The sequence below is a fragment of the Carassius carassius genome, chromosome 14, assembly GCF_963082965.1.
Source record: "Carassius carassius chromosome 14, fCarCar2.1, whole genome shotgun sequence".
NCBI classification, from domain to species: domain Eukaryota; kingdom Metazoa; phylum Chordata; class Actinopteri; order Cypriniformes; family Cyprinidae; genus Carassius; species Carassius carassius.
The window spans coordinates 2879217-2904126 of record NC_081768.1 but is presented as its reverse complement, the minus strand read 5'-3'; the positions used below and the strand labels follow the sequence as shown (position 1 = coordinate 2904126).

Genomic DNA, 24910 nt, shown 5'->3' with positions numbered 1-24910 from the left:
AATCTTACTTCAGCTTCTTCTCGGTCTCCTCAGCCATTTCCTTCTTCAGGAATTCCAGCTCCTTCTCATGCTCTTTCTTTAGAGACCGAAGGTCTTTCTGTAGTCTGGTGAAATCTTTGTGGAGCTTCTGCTTCTCGTTCTCAGCCTCTACCAGCTTTCTCTGAAGATCATTCTCTGAGGTGTTTGTATTGTTGATTAGGCACTCATTAACAGTCTCGCCATTTTCTTGAGGTGAACTCTGTTGTGCTTTTAGCTCATTTTCTTTCTCTTGTAACCTCTGCTGCAAATCTTGGAGTTTCTCCTCATATTCTTTCACCAACAAGTCCTTTTGACTTGTCCAATCATCTTGGTTCCTGATAGCATCCATGTTTTCCTTGGCCACTAACGCTGTAGGCTCCATTCCCAATCTACTGCTGGACATTTGCACAGAAACATGTTCCTTCTTAACTTCATCAATCTGTTTCTCCTTGATCTGTTCTTGAAGATTCAAGCAAGTCTGCTGCAGCTCCTGCACTCGAGTTGACTGTTCAAGCAGGTCTGCTTTAAGGCGACTTACCTCAGTTTGGTAGTTTGCAATCTGCTCATTAGATTCTGAGAGTTTGGTTTCAAGCTCTCCAAGTCTTGAAGAAGCTTCTATAGCAGCAGTAGCAGATTGCTCCTTTTTTTCAGAAAAGTCTTTATGAAGAGCAGCAAGCTTCTCTTCATAGATATCTTTTAAGTTTTGCAGAGAGGCCTGTTTTTCCTCGTTTTCTTTCTTCTGCAATTCTTGTTGATGTTTTGCATGATCTTCCTTCAATTTTGCAGTGGCCTCCTCCATTGTCCTCTCAATTTCCTCTAGAGCCTTTATACGTTGTTCTTTTTCATTATGGCTTTGCTTCATGCCTTCCAACTGTGTCTGCAAGGCGTTGATAGCCTTCTCCTTTTCCTCAATTTGTGACGTCAACTGTTTACGAATCATGCCGATCTTTTGCTCTGCCTTCCTCTTCAACTCAGCTACTTTACCAGCCGTTTCAGCGGATGCCTTTTCTTGTGCTGCCTTCACAGCCTCTTCATTCGCCCTCAGGATATCAGTCTTCTCCCTCTCAAAGTCGTTCCGCTGGGATTCCAGTTCCTGCTTGGCAGTTTCAACGTCTTTCCTCAAAGACTGAAGACTTTGCTCAGTTTTCTGCATTAGGGCACCATTTTGAGAGCTTTGGTCCTGAGCTTCCTGCACCTGCTTCATAAACTCAATCTTTTCATTCTCCCTAATAGTAAGGTGCTGCTGCAAATCAGCTGCGAGTTGTTCCCTCTCTTTTGTCCGCAACTCTAGCTGCTCCTCCAGATCACAAACTTTTTTTGAGCAGCTTTCTAGCTCTGAGGTCAAGGCATGAACCCTCTGTTCTTTCTCATTAAGAGCCTGGTCCATCTCGGACTTGGTAATGGAGTGATTGTCAATGCTGGCAGTGAGCATCTGAAGTTGTCCGTCCTTCTTCGCAATCTGCCTCTCCATGTCTGCAACTTTATCTTGAAGAGATTTAACAGTGATGTGATTCTGACTGAACTTCTTTTTCAGCTCAGAGAACTTATTCCTGAGTGAGTCTACCTGCTCTTGAAGCGAGGTCTTCTCTTTTTCTAGCCTTTCCACCGTCTCCCCCATCTGGCATGTTACTCTTTCCTTGTCCTCACTGTGCTGCTGATTCAGCAGAGATATGGCTTGCTCTTTCTCAGTTATGCTACTAGCTAACTGGGTCTTCAAGTCATTTATGACAGATTCTAGTTTGCTTAGTTGCAAAACATTTGCTTTGAGATTTTCTGATATGTGTTCTTTTTCCTCATGGAGCTGCTGCATTTGAAGGTGTTTCTCAGAAAGTACCTGGGAGCGATTATCTGCATCGGTTTGCAGAGACTCCCTTTCGATCTGTAAGGCTTTAAGAGTCTCTGAACTTGAACTTAACTGAAGTGTCACTTCATCAAGAGAGCTCTTTAGATTATGGTTCTCATCCAAAGCCTGCTGAAGTTCTTTCTCTAAAGTGCTAATTCTGTTGTCCTTCATCATGATAATATTTCTTAGATATGTGACCTTATTCAGATGATCTACGACCCGGCGTTGTAACTCCCCAACACGTTCCTCAACTTTCTTACACAGGTCAATAGAGAACCCATCTAACTTAGCCTGGGCTTCCTGACAACACTGCTTCAATTCTTTTGTGATGGCACACAACTGTGTCTGGAACTCTTTTTCTTTATTTTGGAGTTCAGCAGTTTTTTCTTCAAGTTTCCTCTGGAGATCTTCACCCTCTTTACACTTGGACATTTCAAGCATATTCAGCTTTTGTTGGGTGTTTACCAACTCTTCAGATATACTCTGCAATCTCTCCTTACTAGTTTCCTCAGCCTTTCTCAGCTCGTCCTGCAAAAGGCTTCTTTCATTCAAGGCCTGGTTCAGATTCTTTTCCATGGATTCGGCTTGTCTTTTAAGTAAACCCTCCCCTTCAGATAAACTTTCCAGCTTGCTTGCAGCCTCCCTGAGCTCTGTCTGTAGTTTATGCACAGTGGTTTCCCTCATGGCAAGCTCCTCCCTGAGGTTCTGGATGTCTTTCATAACCTGTTCCTTTTCTTCCCTGCTGGCCGAAAGCAGCTGAGAGATCTCCTCCAACTCTTGGGCTTTTTCTTGCAAAGACTGCGCATGTGTTTCCTGCAACTCCTCCTCATTCTGGTTAAGTTTCTCCTGCCAGCGACGAATAAGATCTTCCTGCTCCTGTTTATGAGTCAGCTGAAGCTTGTCCAAGTGTTCTTTGTGATTGGCCTCCAAATCAGACATGGTGGTGCTGAGGCCCTCAGAACTTGCTTGCGCCATCTCAAGGATCTTCTCCTTTAGTTGCTGTTCTTTCAGTTCTATCTCTTGGGCTTTCTTAGATAACTCCATTTTGGCATTCTCCTCTTGATCCTGAAGCTGCTTCTTCAACTTGTCCTGTGCTTCTTTGTGTTTCTGTCTTAATTTCTCCATCTTATTTTCCTGGGATTTCATCTTGCAATCCATGTCTTTCCTAATGTTCTCAAGTTTCTTCTCGTGAGAACTCTTCTGGTCATCCAGCTGCTTTGTCAATCGGTTTTGCTCTTCTTGCATTTTATTGCAGGTAGCTGCATGCAAATTTTCTTTTTCCAATAGATCTCTCTTGACTTGCTCCATCTTCTGCATAAATTCCTGAAGTTCACTTGTCTTTTGTTCAAGACACACTTCTTTCTCCTGACTATCATTACGCATTGCCTCAAGGGTTTGCTCAAAATCTTTCACTTGATTCTTGGTTTGCTGGAGTTCTTCTGTAAGTGTGCCTATCTGAGATCTTGATTTCTCAAGGGCCTCTTTATTTGACTGTTCCCTGAGTCGAAGCTCCTCCAACTGCACACTTCCTTCTTGCAAAGTCATTTCTTTAAGCACATGCTCCTCTAGTGCTTTTTCCTTCTCCTCCAACATAATCTTCAGCTGATTCATCTCTTCTTTCAGCATTTTCTCCACCTCTGCAAACGACTGTTCTTTCTGTTTCACAGCTTCAATCTCAGCCTGATATTTTACTTGTTCTTCCTTGAGTCTGTCTTCAAACTCTTGTCTTGTGGTTTCACTGGTGGTCTCCACAGTGGACAGTCTTTCTTCTAACTGCTGTTTACTATTCAGTACCTCACTAAGCTCAGAAGACAGGGTCTCAATCTCGGTTTGTTTGTCACTCAGTTTATCAAGCATCTTTTTGTTCATGTCTTCCACATGGGAATGGAACTGTTCCTCCTTGTCTTTCAGTATAGATTCAATTTCTGCTTTATGTTTCTGCACAAGCTCCTCCAAAGCAGCATCATGCTGCTGGGTAAGGGCTGTTATCTCCACTGTCTTTGTCTTTTCTAGCTCTTGCTTATGTGCTTCTTCTAGAGCAGCTATTTCAGCCTCATGTTTCTTTCTGTGCTCTTCCAGTTGCGCAGAGAGTTCATCCGACTTGGCGGAATCCTTCTCAGAGCTACCTAGACAACTCTCAAGTTCTTGGATTCTCTGTAAAGAGAGGAAAAAAAGAACATTTTAAGATATGTACAGTGCTGAGATATGGCATTGCTTTCATTCAAACTCTCATTCATGCTGGCTTCAAATATAATAGGTAATTTGGTTATTCAACTACATTAAGGATATCCTGCCGATCCATCCTAAGATAAGGTGGCAAATAAACTCACTGTTCTGGTCGACTCCAACTCTAGCAGTAGTTCCTTGGCTTTGTTCTCTCCTTCAGTCTGAATTGCAGCTCTTTGCAGCTCTGCCTCTTCCAGAGCGAGAGACGCCTGCTGTTCTCTTTCCTGTGCCGACCTCAACAATTCCTCACGACACTGCTCCTGAGACAAATAAAGAGTAATGGTGCAAACAGCTTAGGAAACACCTACATCCAAATAGCTAATATTTGCATTAACTAATCATAAGTTACAACAGAAATGAAAACTAGGGCATACCACAGCTTGTTTGATCTGGGCACTCAGTTCCTGTTCTTTGTTAGCCAAAGCCTCTGAATGTAACCGCTCCATTTCTGCTATCCTGTCCTCTGAGGATTTCTGAAAAGAAAGAAATCGTGACAAAATATTAACATTTGTCAGATTTGATGGACATTTTAAAATACTGATACACTAATGTATACGAAGCAAAACAGTCTTTCCAGTCCATTTAGACCATTTTGTGAAGTTTTTGTCTTATGTTACCCAGTTATAGGGGAAAAAAATCAATAATAAATGACAACAGAACTTAATATTTAAAAAAAAAAAAAAAGTGTTAATCTCACATTGCATTCAAAGTATATTTAACATTTTCTCATGGACAAGCTCAAAAGTTTCATCATAAGAATTGGAAATATCTAAGTTAACTATTCCCCAACGCATCATGCTTTGGCAAAATAATCAGATGACTCCAAATGTCACTCTTCTATGAATTATTGGCAAGGGAAAAAGAGACATAATTCATGCGTCTTAGTTATGGCAAGGATTATGACACCTGATGAATGAAACAGAGCTGAATTTCTTTGTCAAAAATACATGCAGGCAGAATGGTGGGCTGTAAATGTGGCATCAATTTGGTCAATTTTGATTTACTACTGCCTTTTACCTAATGAATGATACTCCAATACACAAAGGAAGAGACTAAAGGTGTGCAGATCCATAAAAACACACAGGTTTCATGGGAACTGTGCAGTCATGAAGGTTTAACCGCTCATCCAGACAAATCTCAGGATGAATGTGACACTGTGAGTGAACTGATGGCTTCTCCAGGCAAAATAACTTTAAGCAGGTCAAGTGCAAATGGGGACAGAGAAAAAGCAAAAGCAGCATATCAAAACGCAACACAACAAGATTGAATATTCTTGATCCTAGTGTAAAAATTAAAGCATCTCCGCAAGACCATCCAATTTTTAACAGGATGTAGCTCTCAAACAATACCGATGCTGAGAAGTTAAAAAACTAATGAAATATGCATGACACAGCAACAGATGTTTTATCAATATGGGAAAGGTCTTTTATAGTTTTCTGTGGCACAAACAGTCCAAATGTACCTTTCCACCCTTTTTCTGACCCTATTATTTTTTCACACACACCTTCATAATGGTGACCACTTCCTGTTTGACCCTGGTTAGCTCCTGTTGCAAGCTTCTCCTCTCTTCCTCGCTGGCCTTCTCCACCTGTTTCACCTGCTCCTCAACGCTCACCTGCAGCTGACGGCGCGCCTCCTCCGCCCGCTGAGCCACACCTAGAGCTCGCTCCAGCTCTTCAAATGCTGGGAAAGAGTCAAATAAAGTGCATTTAGGTCAAGTAGACAGAAGGGATGAGAACAGAGAGAGGAGACAGTCTAACTCACCTGCTTTCTCTGATTTCTCTTTCTGCTCCTGCAGCTCGTCTTTCTGAGCGAGGGTCTGCTGGAGTCTGGAGCGCAGCTGAGCAATCTCCTCTTCCTTCATCTCTAAAGTCTCGTGCATCTGACGCTTGGTTTCAGCAATGACCATTCCCTTCAAAATAATGCAATAGGTGAGCATTAAAGGGGCAGTTCATAAAAAAATTCAATGCACTCATCTTAGATTTTCAGTCAATATGATCATATTTTGGCCTCTGAAAAACGAAATCTCGAATGCGCAATATTGCGGTTAATTTTTCAAATTCTGAAATCCACTACTGATTACGTCCAAATAGTATCTAGCACAAATGTGGTTCCTGCAAACCAGGTTCCTGTTCCTTACAGCAGGTTCTGTGCTCAGCTTGAGGACGCACCTCTAATTGTTTCTGACATATGCTTGCATTCCATACAATGACCCAAGAGGCAATGATCTCTATCCTGCAGAGTAAAGGCCAAAGGCTAAACACAACATGAACTCATATTTCACATAAATCTAGCTTAGATGACATTTAAAGATGAATAAATGACAAATAAAAATAAAATATAGAAATATATTGTTTCAATTTATGTTAAAGTACATATAGTTATTGGAATGTTACATATTATTATTGAAAAATTACATTTATACATTATGTACAAAAACATATAAATTAAATTTTTCAAAAATAACTAATATATTGCAACAATATTTGGTACAAAAAAATTATATATATTCAATATTTCTTAATTATTTCAATAATAATATAAATATTATTATTATATGATAACAATCAATTACAGATTAGATAGATAGATAGATATATACACACACACATATATATATATATATATATATATATATATATATATGCACACACAATTATATATACATTTAAATATTATGGCCTATAAAAATATTTTTCAGTTCAGGACCATGCTTGACCCCCATCCTAAAATAATAAGAAAGACATATTCTCCAGTCTTACTTTTATACGCAAATATGACTGTGAGCGGCGCACAGGAAATATGTTTTCCATTCATTTTAAAAAGCTCTTCCGGGATAATTGATCTTTGTCTTTGGTTTAGAGGGCCAGTGGATTCTGTATTTGTGCTTCTACTCCTGCTGGCTCACAAACCGTCCCGTGGCAGACGCACAGCAGAGCTGAACCCTTCTGAGGAGCGAAACGAAGCGTGTCCTGTTCCTCTCTCACCTTGTCCTGCTCCAGCTGCTCGATGAGGTTCTTGGCCTCTCCCAGCTGCGTGATCAGCTTCGTCTTCTCTGTAGTGTGCAGCTCCTGGTGAACACAGATGACAGATGGTGAGTGTGCGATGATGGATCTCAGTACATTACTCTCAGAATAATAATCAACACTTATTTGGAACTATAATAAAAAACCCAGAGCCAGCTAGACAAGTCTAGACAACCTGGATTAGAAAGTGAGTTGCTTGGAAATGCAGAGGCCAGCTGGAAATGTACTGACCTGAAACTTTAACCTGCAAAATGTGGAAAAAATGTGCACATCCAATAAGTCTGGCTACACAAGATTTGAACGGCTAAGCATATAAACTATCTTAAGTGGGGTCTTTTCTGTTGCGATACACCTAAGAAAATGCCGAAAACACTGCAATGCAAGGCTTTGCAACTGTTAAACGCCTTAATACTGATCTTCCACATTACTATAGCATATCCTTCATGACCAAGCGATTATGTTACAACAGCAACCAAGGAGCTGTGTATAATTATCGTGTCTCCCACCACAGATAAACACACACACACACACAAAGCAGGCCACATCCACATCACAGCAGCCTGTGGAGTCGTCACACCAGACCCACAATCAAACCTCAATCCCAGCCCAGGACAGCAGCCAGCGGTTGTGGAGCGTCGCCTCGAGCGCAGAACGCCACTCTTTTAGGCAGCGGCGGTTACTTCCTGTTTCCTGCTGGTTTCCTTGAACTGGAGAATTTGACACTCACAACTCAAAAAAAAAATTGCTTTGGATAAAACTGCCTGCTAAATGAATGACTGTATATGTAAATAAATGTATTTTTTGATCACAGAGTGCAAAACTGACACTCGACAAAAACCAAACGAAAATGAAAATAAGCCAAGAAATATATATATAAAAATAAAAACAATTATTTGTTTATTATATAACGGATCATCATGGAAACTTGAGAATTTTATTTATATATCGATATAATACATATCATACAGATATTATTCAAATAAACTTAAATGGTATATAGAATAAACAAAAATAATAAAATTGTGTATAATTTATACATTTAATTATATATTATATATTTATATTTTATTATATAATTTTTTTTTAATTATTATTTGTGGTGTTGGCACAGGCAAGAATTATTACTACTACCAATCTGAACAAACTTCTACAGGTTAAAATTTAACTGTGATGCACAACTATGTGCTTTGGACATGAATGGCACTTTCCAGTGCACCTTTTCTTCAGAAAAAGTAAAAATCTAGTTTTATTAGATAATTTAATGCAGTGCCTTAGTTCACATAAATCTGAAATGAAGCTGATCTTCAGCTGGTGTGTTTTAGTGTCAGCGAGTGTGACGGGGAGGATCAGATGGGCTGTAATGTGTGTCTGTACGCTGCTCTCACAGTCCCACTGAACACAAACACATCACATCCACAGGAAACACACTCTCAGCCCTCCGCATGCATGAATAAACCATAAAATTGAACAAAAAACATGCATTCAATAACATAAATGGAAAATAAACCATGTAAGTATAAAAGAAAACATTAACAGAAAAATTTACAAAAAAAAAAAAAAAAATCAAGCATGAATAAAATAAAGTAAAAAAAAAAATATTATACAATATATTATTATACAATGAAATAATTAATAAAGAAAAATAAGAAATAAAAATAATATAAACCATGTCTGAATAAAATAAAATGTGCCAACAAAAATAAAATAAAATAAAGAAACCATACATGACTAAAATAATGAAAGATAAAATTAAAAAAGATATATTTTTAAATAAATATTAATCAAAATAAAATAAAAAAGATTATGTATAAATAAAATATAACATTAAAAAAAAAAAAATCTCAAAAATGGAAAAAATATGTAGTAAATAATACTACTAAATGTAAACCATGCATGATGGTTTAAATGACAAATAAAAAAATAAATCAATATAAAATAAAAATGAATAAAATAAAATGGTGAATGGGGAAGCTCAATAATCACCTCATGCAGGGTCTGAACATGATACAAATCTAAGCAAAAACTGGCTAAGCAAAAACTAGATGTTCTTCGTGTTGTGTCTTATTTACTGTTTCTGTACCTTCATTTTCTCAAGCTCTTGCAGTCTCTCCTGCAGCTGCTGCTGTAAAACCTCATTCTCGCTGCTCAGCTGAGCGCTGCGCTCTTTACTGGATCGAATCATCTCTTTGCATCTCTGCAGGAGACTCTCTTGCCTTTTGATTCGCTTCTGAAGAGCCTCAAGGTCCACCGCGCTGCCCGGCTCTCCGCTGCCCTCTGCTGGCCCCACACACAAAACACAAACAGGTTAAAGATGACGAGTGTAGAAAACTGTTCTGGGAACTTGAAAACCTTGGCACACCTGTGTGAAGCGCTGAGCCGTCATCTTTCGAGGGGCTCTGAATGTCAGTGTTTGCATCGACCGTGTCGCTGGACTGAGAGGTCTCTACCTCGGAGGAAAGCACACCTCCAGACGCCTGCAGACGCTTCTTCAACAAAGACACCTGAAGACAACAGTTTCAGTATCACCTCGGGTAACTAGGAAATGCACAATGAGATCGACACACACAGAACACTGGTGTACTTGCGTCTGAAGCACACTGATCATCTGGTCCTTCTCCTCCAGAGCAGCATCAAACTCCTCCTGCAGGTGTTTCTTGGCCTGCTGGTCCATCTGAAGCTCCTGAGGAGGACATATGACGCTCAATAACTATATAGTAATAATACAATCTAAAAATGATTTTATGCAACATGTTATTGAAACAATTCAAAAGTACTTCAAAAAGCTACATTTGGACTGTTTGTGCCACAGAAAACTATAAAAAGACCTTTTCCATATTAATAAAACATCTGTTGCTGTGTCATGCATATTTCATATTTCAAATATCAATTAGAAAGTTTGGAGAATTTGACACTCACTACTTAAAAAAAAAATTCTTTGGATAAAACAGTCTGCTAAATGAACAATTATAAATGTAAATAAATGTATTTTTTGATCACAGAGTGCAAAACAAACAAAAGCAAATAAAAATAAGCCTATATAAACAAACTCTGCATCAATAAATTAAAATGCATTTACATAATAAAGAAAGAAAATAAAAAGAAAATAAAACATGCATAAAATAAAATGTACCAAAAAAAAATATCAACTAAATAAATAATATAAAAATAAACCATGTATGAATAAAAAATAATCTATACATATAATGTATTAATATTGTTTTACATTTTTTAATTTTAATTTATTTTAAAAATTTATTTTAAAGTGTATTAATGTTAATTACAAATAAAAACTTTATGCTCATTTATTTATAAACATTATATAGACATATTTAATAAACTACTAAAAATGACGAAAAAGCAACAAAATTACTAAAGATTTTACTGAAATTAAAATGAAATTCTAAAAACAAAAACTGATTCAATAGTTTATAACGCTATCCCAAGGTTTATTTTTATTTAATTTTATTCATGGTTTATTTTATTTTATTTTGTCAAATTTAATTTAATTTAATTTAATTTAATTTAATTTAATTTAATTTAATTTAATTTAATTTAATTTAATTTAATTTTATTTAATTTAATTTTACTGTGCCCAATCCTCTCACAATCAATCAAAATCAGATGCTAAACGTCACATTGCAGACGTTAAGTGCATTGTGAAAGCCGTTTCATAAGCACACAGTGTGAATGGAGCAGCAATAGAGATATCAGAGGTAGAAAAACATTGACGCAGAGCCTGTGATGAAGAGTTAAAGTGTGTGCCAGACGAACCTCCCTGAGCTCCCCTATTCTTCTCAGGGCTTTATCTTGACTCTGGCTAAGGATGGCCTGAGAGACACAGACAGAGATGAATAACAGACTGACCTCACAGCAGCGCAAACTACTGTCATGTATTCTGCTGCATCGACTGAATATGACATTACCTGCGTTTTCTCTTTATCCCGGTGTACGGTTCGGTAAGCTGTAACCAACTGAGAGAGAGAGAGAGAGAGAGAAAACATCAGTCCTGTAAAAATCATGCACACACATTTCACACATCAAACTGTTCCATTCCCAAATCAGTGATCACGTCTGATCAGACTCACTAGTTGATTAGTTCTGCCACTAGTCTATTCACTGTGTATGACTCGACTAGATGAAGGTCAGGTGTTGATACACAATCCCTCTTTCTGATGGTGGCCAATAAGTGCAACCATACATCTCAAATGATAAGCTACTACTAAATATATTGTAGGAACTGAATTTTCTGTAAAGCTGCTTTGCATCGAATTGTATCGTGAAAACTAAGCACTATACAGATAAACCTGAATTGAATATACTACATGAAATACACACATTTTTAAGAAAAGGTAAACAAAAAACTAATGGGGAAAAAAAAACTACTGAAAAAAATTGCAATAGTCCAACTGACAACTGAAGTAAAGGAAGACATTTTAATTTTGTTGTGCATAACAATATTAATAATAATAATGATTATTATTATAACTGTAAATGTTACTGTCGTTTTTTTGTTTAGATTTTTTTTTTGTTTAGTTTTGTTTAGATTTTTTTTTTTCAATTTGAAAAAGATGATTTTAGCATTTTATCTTAAATGTCTTTCATATTCACTTAAATTAGTTATGCATTTAAAATTTTTACATTTACATTTTTTTTTCTGTTTTAATATTTAAGTGCAAGTAATTTGATATTCTTTTTTCCATGTCATTTTTTTTTAGTTTTTTATATTTCTATAAAACTAAAATTTGTATTTCCATTTTAATTTCAATAATTTTAGGATGGATGGTTTTAGTACTTCAACTTCAGTTAATTCAAATTTTTGTTTACAAAAGTTTATGCCTTTGAGTTTTTTTTTTCTCAAATTTTCAATTCCAATTTTACTTTATTTCGGCTTTTTTTCAATTACCAAAAATATGTTTTAATAGCTTTAGTGTTGGTAAACAACAACATCACTATTTCATATAAGAGAGGGTCACATTGCTCATGTGGCAAAGTTTATTGATTTATCACGGGACACATCCTACAGCAGAGGATACGAAGCTATTTCAAATGAGCCAAAGAGATTTTTGTGAAAAATTAAACACTACTATATCTCAGAAAATACCTTACTCTGCAAAACTTTCCAGATTGTGCTTAAATTTCCAATTAACTATGCATCAGAGATGGCAGAACTTTGGATTCAGAGGCTTGCTACAAGTCTAATTAATCAGCCATTATTTAGATTAGCAAACTGTACCAATTAACAAATGTTTGTTCAAATCCCTAATGAGCATTTGTAATATTTATGGGATAGAAATCTGAGGCCACTGGTTAAAATTACAAATTTTACAAAGTAATTGTAACTTTTACCTTGTTTCTGCAATTGTGAGTTACAATAAAAAAAAAAGAAAAACAATTAAAAAAAAGCAGATTTGGGAAATGTTTAATTCATATCCCACCATCTGGTCTTTTTTCTCAGAATTCCAAGATAAAAATTCACAATTGCAAGAAGAAAAGTCCAAATTGTGAGATATTAAATTGCAATTACGGTTTTATTTATTAATCCATAAAAAATAAATAATAATAATAATAATTAAAAGCTGATTGCAACTTTTACATTGTTTTTATACTTTTGAGATAACATCTCATACTTCTAGGGCTAAGCAATTTTGCAAAAAAAATTAAATCTTGATTTTTCCAAAATGTTTGACCGATTCTCAATTTTGTTTAATGATTTTAAACCATATATTTATGCTATATTTATGGTCCTTCACATCGTTCTTTTCACTTTAATGTTATCACCGGCATATTGTCATAGTGTCTAATTCGAACATTTAGTCATTTCTATTCAAAATCGTGATTCCTCGATTTCTAAAAAATAAAATCATGGCAAAACAAATTCAAATAAATCAATAAAAACGGCAAAAGAGCCCAGCCCTACATACTTCTGAGATTTTTTCTCAAGGAAGAAAGTCAGAATTATGAGACAAAAATTGACAACTACCTTACAATCTTCCATAGTTACACCCTTCGTATAACAAGCACTGTGCACTTTTGTGTTTGACTTCAGATGTAATCTGAGACCCTCATTTACAAAACCACTAGAAAATCATAATTAGATCTGATCTCTAATGTTTAGAAGCGTTCACCTCGGAGTACTTCCCCCTGTAGTTCCCGAGGCTTCTCTCGACCCGGTGCAGGCGGTTTAAGAGCTGCTCTTTGGACAGACTCTCAGCGCTGCCTGGCGAATCCTCCGCCTCGCTCTCGATGTCCGACGGAGGGTCGTACGGCGGCGACGACTGGGCCTCATTATCTCCGACGAGAGAGAGCGATTCTCTGGAGGAGCTTCTGACCAGACTGTCCCGGGAGCTGGAGCGTCCGAGCCCTTCACCGCGGGATGAACCCCGGAGCAGAGACTCCACCGAAGAAACCTTCTGCTGCAGCTTCTGGGCCAGAGACTGAGACTCCTCTTTCTGGAGGACCGGTTTAAATAATCATCATTAGATGGAAAATAAGCCGATACTGTTTAAGGTCAAAGATTCAAACTGTGAGCAAGCCTCTTACTCAAAAATGACATAAAACATAAAATACATTATTTATAATTCTAAAATATTACTAAAAACTATTTATATTAGTTCTACTACTGCTAATAATTATGGTTGTTGTTGTCATAATACAAAAATTTACACTATAATGCTAATTAACCATTATTATTTGTAATGTTACCATTTTACTACTAATAAAATAAATTATTTGGAATACTAAGACCAAAAGTTTGGAAACATTACTATTTTTTTATGTTTTTGAAAGAAGTTTCTTCTGCTCCTCAAGCCAACATTTATTTGATCAAAAATACAGAAAAAACAGTAATATTGTGAAATATTATTACAACTTAAAATAATAGTTTTCTATTTGAATATACTTAAAAAAAAAATTTATTCCTGTGATGCAAAGCTGAATTTTCAGCATCATTCCTCCAGCTTCAGTGTCACATGTAACATCCAGTCTATCACATGATCATTTAGAAATCATTCTAATATTCTGATTTATTATGAGTGTTGGAAACAGTTCTGCTGTCTAATATATTTGATCAATAAAAGGTTAAAAAGAACTGCATTTATTCAAAATATTTTTTTTTCTAATAATATATATTCTAATAATATATTTTCTTTACTATCACTTTTTATCAATTTAACACATCCTTGCTGAATAAAAGTATTGATTTTATTTTAAAAAAAATTACTGACCCCAAATGACTGACCAGTAGTGTATATTGTTATTATAATAATGAATCATCATATTAGAATGATTTCTAAAGGATCATGTGAAAATGATCCTAAAAATTCAGCTTTGCATCACAGAAATAAATGATAATTTAAAGTATAATAAATTTTAAAACAATTATTTTAAATTGTAATAATATATCACAATATTAAATTTTTTTCTGTATTTTTGATCAAATAAATGCAGGCTTGATGAGCAGAAGAAACTTCTTTCAAAAACATTAAAAATAGTAATGTTTCCAAACTTTTGGTCTGTACTGTGTGTATATATATATATATATATATATATATATATATATATATATATATATATAATTATATTATTTATAATATATAATTTTATATGCTTATTTATTTTTATAATTTCAATATTTCTATTTATATATAACTTACATCATATATGCTAACTGAAAATAAAAATGGTATTTATATACACCTAATGTTGCATTGACTGACTTGTGCAGATTTCAATTTAAAAGAATTATGCTACAGTACTGCATCCAATGAGAACTTATTTTGAGGAAAAATGTGTTTAATTGTCATTAAAACAATGCACAAGGGAGATGCGATGTCTATCTGACACACAGTATTGTGCAATTTTCACTTCATTCAGTATTTTATATTAAGGAAGTCTCTTCTGCTCAGCAAGGCTACATTTATCAGATAAAAAATACATTAAAAACAGTAATATTGTGAAATATTTTTACAATTCAAAATTGTTTTCTATTTGAATACATTTGTATACAAGTGTAATTTATTTCTGTGATGCGCAGCTGTATTTTCAGCATCATTACTCCAGTCTTAAGTGTCACATGATCTTCAGAAATCATTCTAATATACTGATTTGCTGCTAGAGAAACATTTATTAAAAACGGTTACATTTTTGTGAAAACTGATGCTTTTAAGGATTCCTTGCCTCAATGTGTGCCAACAAATATTCTGCATCAGACACTGTGTTCAAATCATTTACAATGCATCTCATTAAGCCACTTTAAGATGCAATGTGAACAGGTCTTTAGTCCACTTTTAACATTTCATGAATGTGAAACACATAATTGCTTGCCTGAGGAGAAGCGATTCCATCCCCGTTCACACTGCCTCTCGGAGAGCTGCTGGCCGCTTTAATGCCCTGCATCACAACAGAACCCACAAACATGAGTGAAAGTGCGTCTCTGCAATCAACAGGAGGGGTTGGTATTCCTCCGGCCCATCGTGCTGCACCCCGATTACTCTGGGAGCAGTATTAGTGTTTGCTACGAGAAATGCAGGTTACATCTACGCTAACCTCATGCAACTTGAAGAGGAACACAGGGGTTAAACACAAACGGAGACTGTATTACACAAACGAGGAGCAGCAGCACTACACTAGCAGCTTTGGCAACTGCAAACAGGTCAAACCGCTAGAGGAGCTGGTTACTGAGAGCGTGTGAGTTTGGCGATGTGTTGAGTTCAGCAGGAGTTAGACGGCCACAGCGTTCTCCCCGAGGCAGATGAAAGAAGTCTTTACTCGGTTTATAATGGCAGACATGAGAAAGTATCATCACTGTCAAAATCTGCTTCACTACAAATACATGAAAAAAAGCAACATGCAAACTGTCAAATTATTTCTTTTTCAGGTACAGCATTGGCAACAAGGCAAATTGGCAATTAAAGTTTCCATTAAAGGCATAAGAACCCATAAATAAAAAAAAAAAAATAAAAAAAAAAAAAAGAACTTTGGGCCTTTAGGCCAAAGATAATAAAGACAATTATTAAGACAGCATTATCAGACATTGCCTGCACTTTGATAACATAAAGAAAGGGCACTTAAAGCAACAGTGTCCTTCATAACATCACACACCAATTTTAGCAAATAAATGTACTTCCAGTTCACTGAGTGAGGAGCTGAACACATTTGCACACTTTAACTATGTGATGAAAAACAAGTTTAAGTTCACTTTACACATCAGTATAATCAGGGTTGTAAATGTCAATGAAAAAAGACACATATCCACAGATCTGCACAATTATATTGCCCCAGAGAACATCATAATGAGGCCAATAATACAGCAGATCATGTGATGAGAGTGTGTGATGTGATTGGCTGTGTTGTCTGTCAGCTGATGTGTGTGTAATGAGCTCAGGTGTGTGTGTGTGTGTGTGTGTGTGTAGGATTATCTGTGTGTATAGAGATAAATCCTTCAGTCTGAGCTGAGCCTCTAATGTCTTCACAAACGAACATATAAGATGGGAAACTTAAAAGTTATGTATGTAGCTTTGACAACTAACTAAACTAAAAATAAGTTTAAATAATAAAGTTACTAAAACAGAAATACAAATAAAGATAGAGATATTTAAAATTAAAACCTAAAGAATATGACAAAATAACATACAATTACTCAAACTTAAACTTATAACTGAACTTGAATGATTTAAAATAAATAAAAGCTAATTCAAAATATTAAAATATTATAATAGTATATAAAAACAAAAAAAAAACAACAATAGCACAGATATTTAAAAAAATAAAAAAATAAATTGTATATATTATACAATTTCTTTTTTTTTTTTTCCATCGGCTCAAGTTAAAAAATATAGATGTGAATCATTACCCTACATTTTTTTTATTGGATGAATGAAACCTTTTTTTAGACCCAAAGGAGCCTTTCACATTTTATGAGGATGCTATTTAACAAGAAAAGACTGTTGCAGTCAAGAGTGAACATAAGAAAACATCATAGGTGACATATCTGAGCAAAGAACAGAAAAAAAGTCTTGCTAACTTTGTTTATACATCTCAGAAAGAAAAAAAAATGAGAACAGTCTGATATCAGTTGGTGATGTGTTTCCCAAAATCATTGTGAACCCAAGTAGATCATGCACATGGCTTCTACATCTACTAAGGCTTACAATGTATTTGTGAAACGCAGCCCTGATCGATACCGATTAGCTGATATTTAATACAATTTTAATTCAATTCAATTAGCTTTATTGAAATTACTATAATACAATATTGTTAAGGATATTTAAAAAAATAAATAAATAAATCCCACATATTATTATTACTATGATATAAAATGTATTATTATATTATACATTTTCTAATGACAAAATTTTTTTTAATTTTATTAAAATGTAAAGTTTTGCCTCAAGTGATAGTCTTGGATTTAAAATTCTCTAACAAATAATGCAAAGATATAATATAAATACTTTTAAATAAATAAAATATATAAATTTCAAATTATATTATTAGATTTAAATTTTATTTACTATATGAAATATATAACATATATATTGTCACTTTTTATTATATTATATTTAAAAAATATATTCTATTATATATTCTGATTAACTTAACTGTTAGATCCCTCCTTGTGTCAGTTTTTTAAATAATCAACATTTTTTACAAGAAAGCGCAAAATAACTTAAGGGTTAAATTTTGCTCCAGAGATCAATGCGCTGGGAAATACTGACATGAATCATGCAAAAGAACAATAATCCAAATATAGAAACACATTAAAACAAAGAATCAGCCAAATTAATTTCACAAGGAAATCAAAAGAACTCTCAGGCAAGAGCAAGGGAACATTCAACACTGTAACCGCGGGGAAGCTATGAGGATACGGGACAGGGAATCCATGAAAATATCTAAAACTACGGGAAGAACATTCATTCCTGGAGATGCCAAATCAGAGGAACCATTCCCAGGAACAAAAACAGAGAAAGGCAACTGCCATCCCACAAATCAGGCCTAACGAGGAACGCAAGATATTAGATGCAGGGGTTAGGAGCGAGATGCCTTTGAGTTATGCAGAAACGCTGCAAGCAGGTGTTACTCGGCCTCCTCTAGCCCATAACCTCCAAAGGCATCGCAGACGGGACGGGGTGAGGAAGAGGACAGACTCACCGCACTGGGCACCTGGGCCGCTTTGGGTCGTTTTGGGTGGTCCAGAGCAAAGATAGTATACTCTGAGAGAAAAGCAGGCTCTGCTATCATCCCAGCCAGCAGCTGAACGACCCCCCCACACGAGTCAACGCATTAATGAAGAGCAATGAGAAAACAACACAATGAGTGAGAGAACAGAAAAAGAGCCAGAGCGGAGGAGAGAATGACGTCTGTGGAAACAGAGAGAGAGTTGAGACAGCGGATCCACACTGTTAGATGTCTCTACTAAACCCCACCTTGAGATCAAATCATCATATGTTGAGTATAGAGACATCTAACAGGTCAATCTAGCAGTCTTTGGCACAAAAGAGATTAGGGCTCAAAAATAAGGATGAGTTGACAAAGCAGTGTTGTCTCTTTATCTTTATTTTGAAGATATACACAGGTTTTTGTATGTTTTATTCCTTTATCAAATATGCCTGTAAAGTTTTGACTTAAGTGATAGTCTTGGACTCAAATCATTTCATATAATACAAAATAAAATACAGATAAAAGATAAATAAGATAAATATATATAAAATAAAATTGAATATCAAAATTAAAAATCTATATAATATGAATAAAAATTATATAATTTTTACTAATATATATATATATATATATATATATATATATATATATATATATATATATATATATATATATATATATATATATATAATGTTTGAAAAAATATAGTTTTTAATATAAAAACTATATCAATTATATATAGAATTTAAATATACAAAATATATACAATCAATATAGGGCTGAAACGATTCCTCGAGTAACTCGATTACAAAAAATGATTGAGGCAAATTCCTCTGCCTCGAAGCCTCTTTTAATTTATTTTAAATCTCAGGTCAGGTTCTTTCGCAATGATTTTTTTTATGTGACAACGCGTTTACGTCACCCAGAAAGCGGAAGGAGACACAAGCGCTGAGTCCAAAATCACACCAGTGATTTTGATTTAAGGGCGCGGGCAAATGTAAAGAGAACGTCGTGGCGTGTGTCCAGTGCAAGATAGAGCTGGCATACCACAACTAGGGCCCTATGATTTCCGCGATGCAGAAAACGCGGAGTGAATCGCGGAATCTAGTCATAAAAATGGAATTTACAGTTTAATGCGGAATGGCACGGAATTTGCCAAATTTTGAATGAATTAATCAAAAATAGGTCATTGCACTTACATCAAATCACGATATGGACTAATATCTGTAAATATTAAGCCGGAACAGTCTATTTAAATATGAATCCTGCATGTTCTGCGTGTCTGTGTTAATAATTGGAGCAGAAGCGCGAGTTCCTTTATTTACACACACTGAAGCGCGCGTGACGCTCCGGTGATTTCACCGTCTTTCCTCTCACTAAATAAAGACGTGAACACATGAAGAACATCTCCAGAACTGCTCTGACAGTCACTTCATGAGCATTTGAACGTTTGATTTGATTAAAACTAGCGTTACATCACATCCACAGAACTGTAAAGGTACGTCAATCCTTCAAAATAAAAGTCATGTTAAAGACTATTATTCAGCAGAATGTACATTGCCTACTACTAAAAAAAAAAAATCCAACATTATTTTTTTTTTAAGGTTTAATCACACATTTCTTCCATGTTTTATTGTTAATAGTAAATCCCCTTTGTTTACCAAAAAGTTAAGTTTGCTTAATTTTCAATAATTAAAAGATACATTTAATTAATGTTTTATGTGTTTAATGTTTAATGAGCATCTCAGAAAATGCTTTATTTAAAACCCCTACTGAATGGCACTTAACTCATCTCTCAACTTTATTGTCATTGTTCACAGTACAAGTACAGACAGAGAAACAATGGGTAGTAATTAAATGTTTATTTTTGATGTATGCATTGCATTCTATGCATTTAAAAAATACAAATATTTTTTTTCTAAAAAAGGAAACTTAGTTGTTAATTTTAAGAGACCCAGGAGTCTTATTTTCTCTTGCATAATTAATATTGCACTTTAATTAAGCAAAAAGCACATTTTATCCGATTACTCGATTAATCGATGGAATTTTTGGTAGAATACTCGATTACTAAAATATTCGATAGCTACAGCCCTAATTCAATACAAAAAATTTAAAAAGAAGAAAAAACATCAAAATAATAATCCTTATTGTTGAGCCCTGGAAATGCAGAGATGATTTGGAATTCATTCTGAGATCTGATGAAAATTAAAAAAAAATTAAAAAAAGAAATACAAACAGAAAATGTGGTAAAAAGTCAAAAGTCCGATCAAAACCTTGGCTCACTGATCAGTAAACCCCTGCAATGATGATCTGCTGTACTCTGAGGTACAATCTATTTTAGCTGCGATTCATAAAAGACGACAAAAACTGAAAATGTTCAGAAAATGTATTCATATGTCAACATTTGTCATGCTTAAAGGGGGTTTAATGTCACAGTCCAGGAATGACAAAACTGAACCGTCTAGACTATTATTAGCCTGCATTAGTACAATAATAGCCTGTCATGTGATAACCAACCAGCTGGAGATTATCAAACTGATTTGATATCTCCAAACTACAACCCGAATTCCGGAAAAGTTGGGACGTTTTTTAAATTTTAATAAAATGAAAACTAAAAGACTTTCAAATCACATGAGCCAATATTTTATTCACAATAGAACATAGATAACATAGCAAATGTTTAAACTGAGAAAGTTTACAATTTTATGCACAAAATGAGCTCATTTCAATTTTGATTTCTGCTACAGGTCTCAAAATAGTTGGGACGGGGCATGTTTACCATGGTGTAGCATCTCCTTTTCTTTTCAAAACAGTTTGAAGACGTCTGGGCATTGAGGCTATGAGTTGCTGGAGTTTTGCTGTTGGAATTTGGTCCCATTCTTGCCTTATATAGATTTCCAGCTGCTGAAGAGTTCGTGGTCGTCTTTGACGTATTTTTTGTTTAATGATGCGCCAAATGTTCTCTATAGGTGAAAGATCTGGACTGCAGGCAGGCCAGGTTAGCACCCGGACTCTTCTACGATGAAGCCATGCTGTTGTTATAGCTGCAGTATGTGGTTTTGCATTGTCCTGCTGAAATAAACAAGGCCTTCCCTGAAATAGACGTTGTTTGGAGGGAAGCATATGTTGCTCTAAAACCTTTATATACCTTTCAGCATTTACAGAGCCTTCCAAAACATGCAAGCTGCCCATACCGTATGCACTTATGCACCCCCATACCATCAGAGATGCTGGCTTTTGAACTGAACGCTGATAACATGCTGGAAGGTCTCCCTCCTCTTTAGCCCGGAGGACACGGCGTCCGTGATTTCCAACAAGAATGTCAAATTTGGACTCGTCTGACCATAAAACACTATTCCACTTTGAAATAGTCCATTTTAAATGAGCCTTGGCCCACAGGACACGACGGCGCTTCTGGACCATGTTCACATATGGCTTCCTTTTTGCATGATAGAGCTTTAGTTGGCATCTGCTGATGGCACGGCGGATTGTGTTTACCGACAGTGGTTTCTGAAAGTATTCCTGGGCCCATTTAGTAATGTCATTGACACAATCATGCCGATGAGTGATGCAGTGTCGTCTGAGAGCCCGAAGACCACGGGCATCCAATAAAGGTCTCCGGCCTTGTCCCTTACGCACAGAGATTTCTCCAGTTTCTCTGAATCTTTTGATGATGTTATGCACTGTAGATGATGAGATTTGCAAAGCCTTTGCAATTTGACATTGAGGAACATTGTTTTTAAAGTTTTCCACTATTTTTTTACGCAGTCTTTCACAGATTGGAGAGCCTCTGCCCATCTTTACTTCTGAGAGACTCTGCTTCTCTAAGACAAAGCTTTTATAGCTAATCATGTTACAGACCTGATATCAATTAACTTAATTAATCACTAGATGTTCTCCCAGCTGAATCTTTTCAAAACTGCTTGCTTTTTTAGCCATTTGTTGCCCCCGTGCCAACTTTTTTGAGACCTGTAGCAGGCATTAAATTTTAAATGAGCTAATTAAGTGGATAAAAGTGTAAAATTTCTCAGTTTAAACATTTGCTACGTTATCTATGTTCTATTGTGAATAAAATATTGGCTCATGTGATTTGAAATTCCTTTAGTTTTCATTTTATTAAAATTTAGAAAACGTCCCAACTTTTCCGGAATTCGGGTTGTAAGTTCTCTTTAAAACAAGACTAGATCATTTAACTTAAGCAATTTACATTGACAGAATCTAGTGCCCTAGACCCAGTCCAGACCCCAAACAGTTATTTAGACACTTACAGGACATTTAATATTTCAAAATGTAACATTAGATTAAGTTTAATTTGAATGCATTAATTTAAATCAAGAATGGAAGCACGAGCACACTTTTTAAAACAACTTTTCAAACACATTTCTTAGGTTTAAAATGATACAATTCTAGATATATTATATATATTGTATCACGATGAACTGACAAACACCAAAAGATCACCTGAAGTTATTGATTAAATGTATTGTGCCTGCATTCATGAGAAAAGCCTATGGTGTATTCGTATGCATAACAGTTCAGATATTAAACACACAAGAGCATATCTAGCACATGAAAGCAGTTGCTGCTCATATACATGCAATCAAGACCAGTGAGAAGATGGGCTGTGTGCATCTGACCGCTCACCTCTCTGTTGTTGGGAGAGGCCGGGTTCGGGGCATCTTGGTGCAGATGAGCACGCCTCTCTCCTGAACTCACCTGCTGCGCGCGCACACACACACACACACATACACACACACACACACACGTCAAACACCACAATCACAATCAGTGCACCAAATACGCTTTCTGCTTAAAAACACTGCATTTATTTGATTAAAATACAGTAGAAATTGTGAAATATTATTATTATTATATAAATATTTTTAAATATATACTGGTTTTCTATTTTAATATATTTTAAGATCATATATTTCATTTCTGAGATGCCAAGCTGAATCATAAGTCTTCAGTGTGACATGATCATAAAAAAAATCATTCTAATATACTGACTTTTGCTGCTTAATATTTTTTTTGGTAATAATTAAGCTGATTTAAACCGAACTATTAAACCAGCCTACTGTAACATAATATGTGTGTGTGTGTGTGTGTGTGTGTATAGACAGACAGATAATAGTACATAATAAAATGTTACATTATTTTAAAATAGAATATAAAATATTATATGTAAATATTCAATAAAATAAAAAAAATAATTATATATATATATATATATATATCCTGCAAATTTACAGTGTTCATGTGTGTTCCTAGCATTCTAATATAAATGGAAATGGTAAATGGACTGCATTTATATAATTTCATTTTATTAAAACAAAGAGATGCAAAAATAAATAACCTTCTTTTTTCCAACTATGACATGTTTGGATCTTCTTTACTATTTTTTATAATTCTGTGTTCATAGCTTCACTCAATAATTAAACGACACAGTCTTGAATGTCAACTGAAGTTCAACCTTTAATATTTAGTCTGTTTAGGGAGCTCTAAATTAACAGGTCAGGCTGGTTTGGAGGTCATTAAGTAGTTGTCAAGTAAGAGATTATTTATATTATTTAAAATACAGTAATACATGAATATGGTAATCTTTCAGCATCATGGTAATGTAAATATCAAAGTACCATCCATATCATCTCCATCTGATTGCTTTTTGGTACTGTTTGTTAGTGTATAACTAACGTTATTCAGCTATTTTATTAAGAGTTAAAGAGCTAACGGTGTAATTTGAATGTTTAATACAGTAAGTAGGGTGTTTAACTTCATACCTGATGTTTTGTTTTGTTAGCATACATGCTACATGAGCAAAGTGCACTGACCTGCGCGCTACTCCGCTGAGGCGACTGCTCCTCGATCACCTTCTGCTTCAGTTTCTTAAACATCACTCCATGCGATTATTGTCACGTCAGGAACAATTTTACTGTCCGATTACCAGAGTAAGAAACCTAATGTACTGTATGTGTGGATGACAGCAGAGCGCAGATGCAGCTGACGTGGAGGAAAAGCGAACAGCTACGGCTCCTCGAGAGGCTCAGAAAGGAAGGACGATTCTGAATCGCCGACTCGCATATTTCAGTAGACCGTTAACTGAGACAACATTACATTAACAACACTTTGATATATATAACATGGTACTTAAATTCATGTACCCAGGGTATTTAATGTGATACTAATATATAAGTTATTATATATAAGTAAATATTTTTTAAATCCCTTCTAACAAAAAATAGTAATAAATAATAATAATGTTGCCAGTTACAGGTGCATAAGGTAGTCCTTTAATATAGTCCAAAAAGGGATCCCAAGTCTTATAAAAGGATTTGAGTGAACCAGAGAGTGACTAAAATGCATAATTGCCATGTGAATAGAACCTCTAATTAAGCCACAATGTTTCTTTAATGGCAGAATTAGTTTATGTTGCATTCTATTTGCATAAATGATCCTAATTGATAAATCTGACCCTGGACCAGTCTTAGGTGTCAGTTTTTTTGAAACTGAGATTTATACATCATCTGAAAGCTGAATAAATCAGCTTTTCATTGATGTATGGTTTGTTAGGATCGGAGAGTATTTGGCTTTGAACTATTTGAAAATCTGGAATCTGAGGGAGTAAAAAATTAATAAATAAATT

At 35.2% G+C, this 24910-nt stretch overlaps 1 protein-coding gene across 5 annotated transcripts in view; it reads right to left on the bottom strand.

Annotated features, from left to right (window-relative positions):
- Positions 1-24315, bottom strand: part of LOC132156721 (golgin subfamily A member 4-like) — a 37886-nt gene extending 13571 nt beyond the window's left edge. For 2 of the 5 annotated variants that reach the window (XM_059565701.1, XM_059565700.1), the window contains exons 1-15: positions 24099-24315; positions 22912-22986; positions 15436-15501; positions 13239-13562; positions 11037-11084; positions 10885-10941; positions 9695-9793; positions 9473-9614; positions 9194-9390; positions 7075-7158; positions 5852-5999; positions 5592-5770; positions 4462-4560; positions 4192-4347; positions 9-4015 (exon numbers count right to left, since the gene is read on the bottom strand). In XM_059565701.1, the coding sequence (XP_059421684.1) occupies positions 9-4015; positions 4192-4347; positions 4462-4560; positions 5592-5770; positions 5852-5999; positions 7075-7158; positions 9194-9390; positions 9473-9614; positions 9695-9793; positions 10885-10941; positions 11037-11084; positions 13239-13562; positions 15436-15501; positions 22912-22986; positions 24099-24161 (5744 nt within the window). In that variant the 5' untranslated portion in view covers positions 24162-24315. The remainder of the gene's footprint in view (positions 1-8; positions 4016-4191; positions 4348-4461; positions 4561-5591; positions 5771-5851; positions 6000-7074; positions 7159-9193; positions 9391-9472; positions 9615-9694; positions 9794-10884; positions 10942-11036; positions 11085-13238; positions 13563-15435; positions 15502-22911; positions 22987-24098) is intronic. The other 3 variants (XM_059565702.1, XM_059565704.1, XM_059565703.1) reach the window with 3 other exon arrangements.
- Positions 24316-24910: the final 595 nt, after the last annotated feature.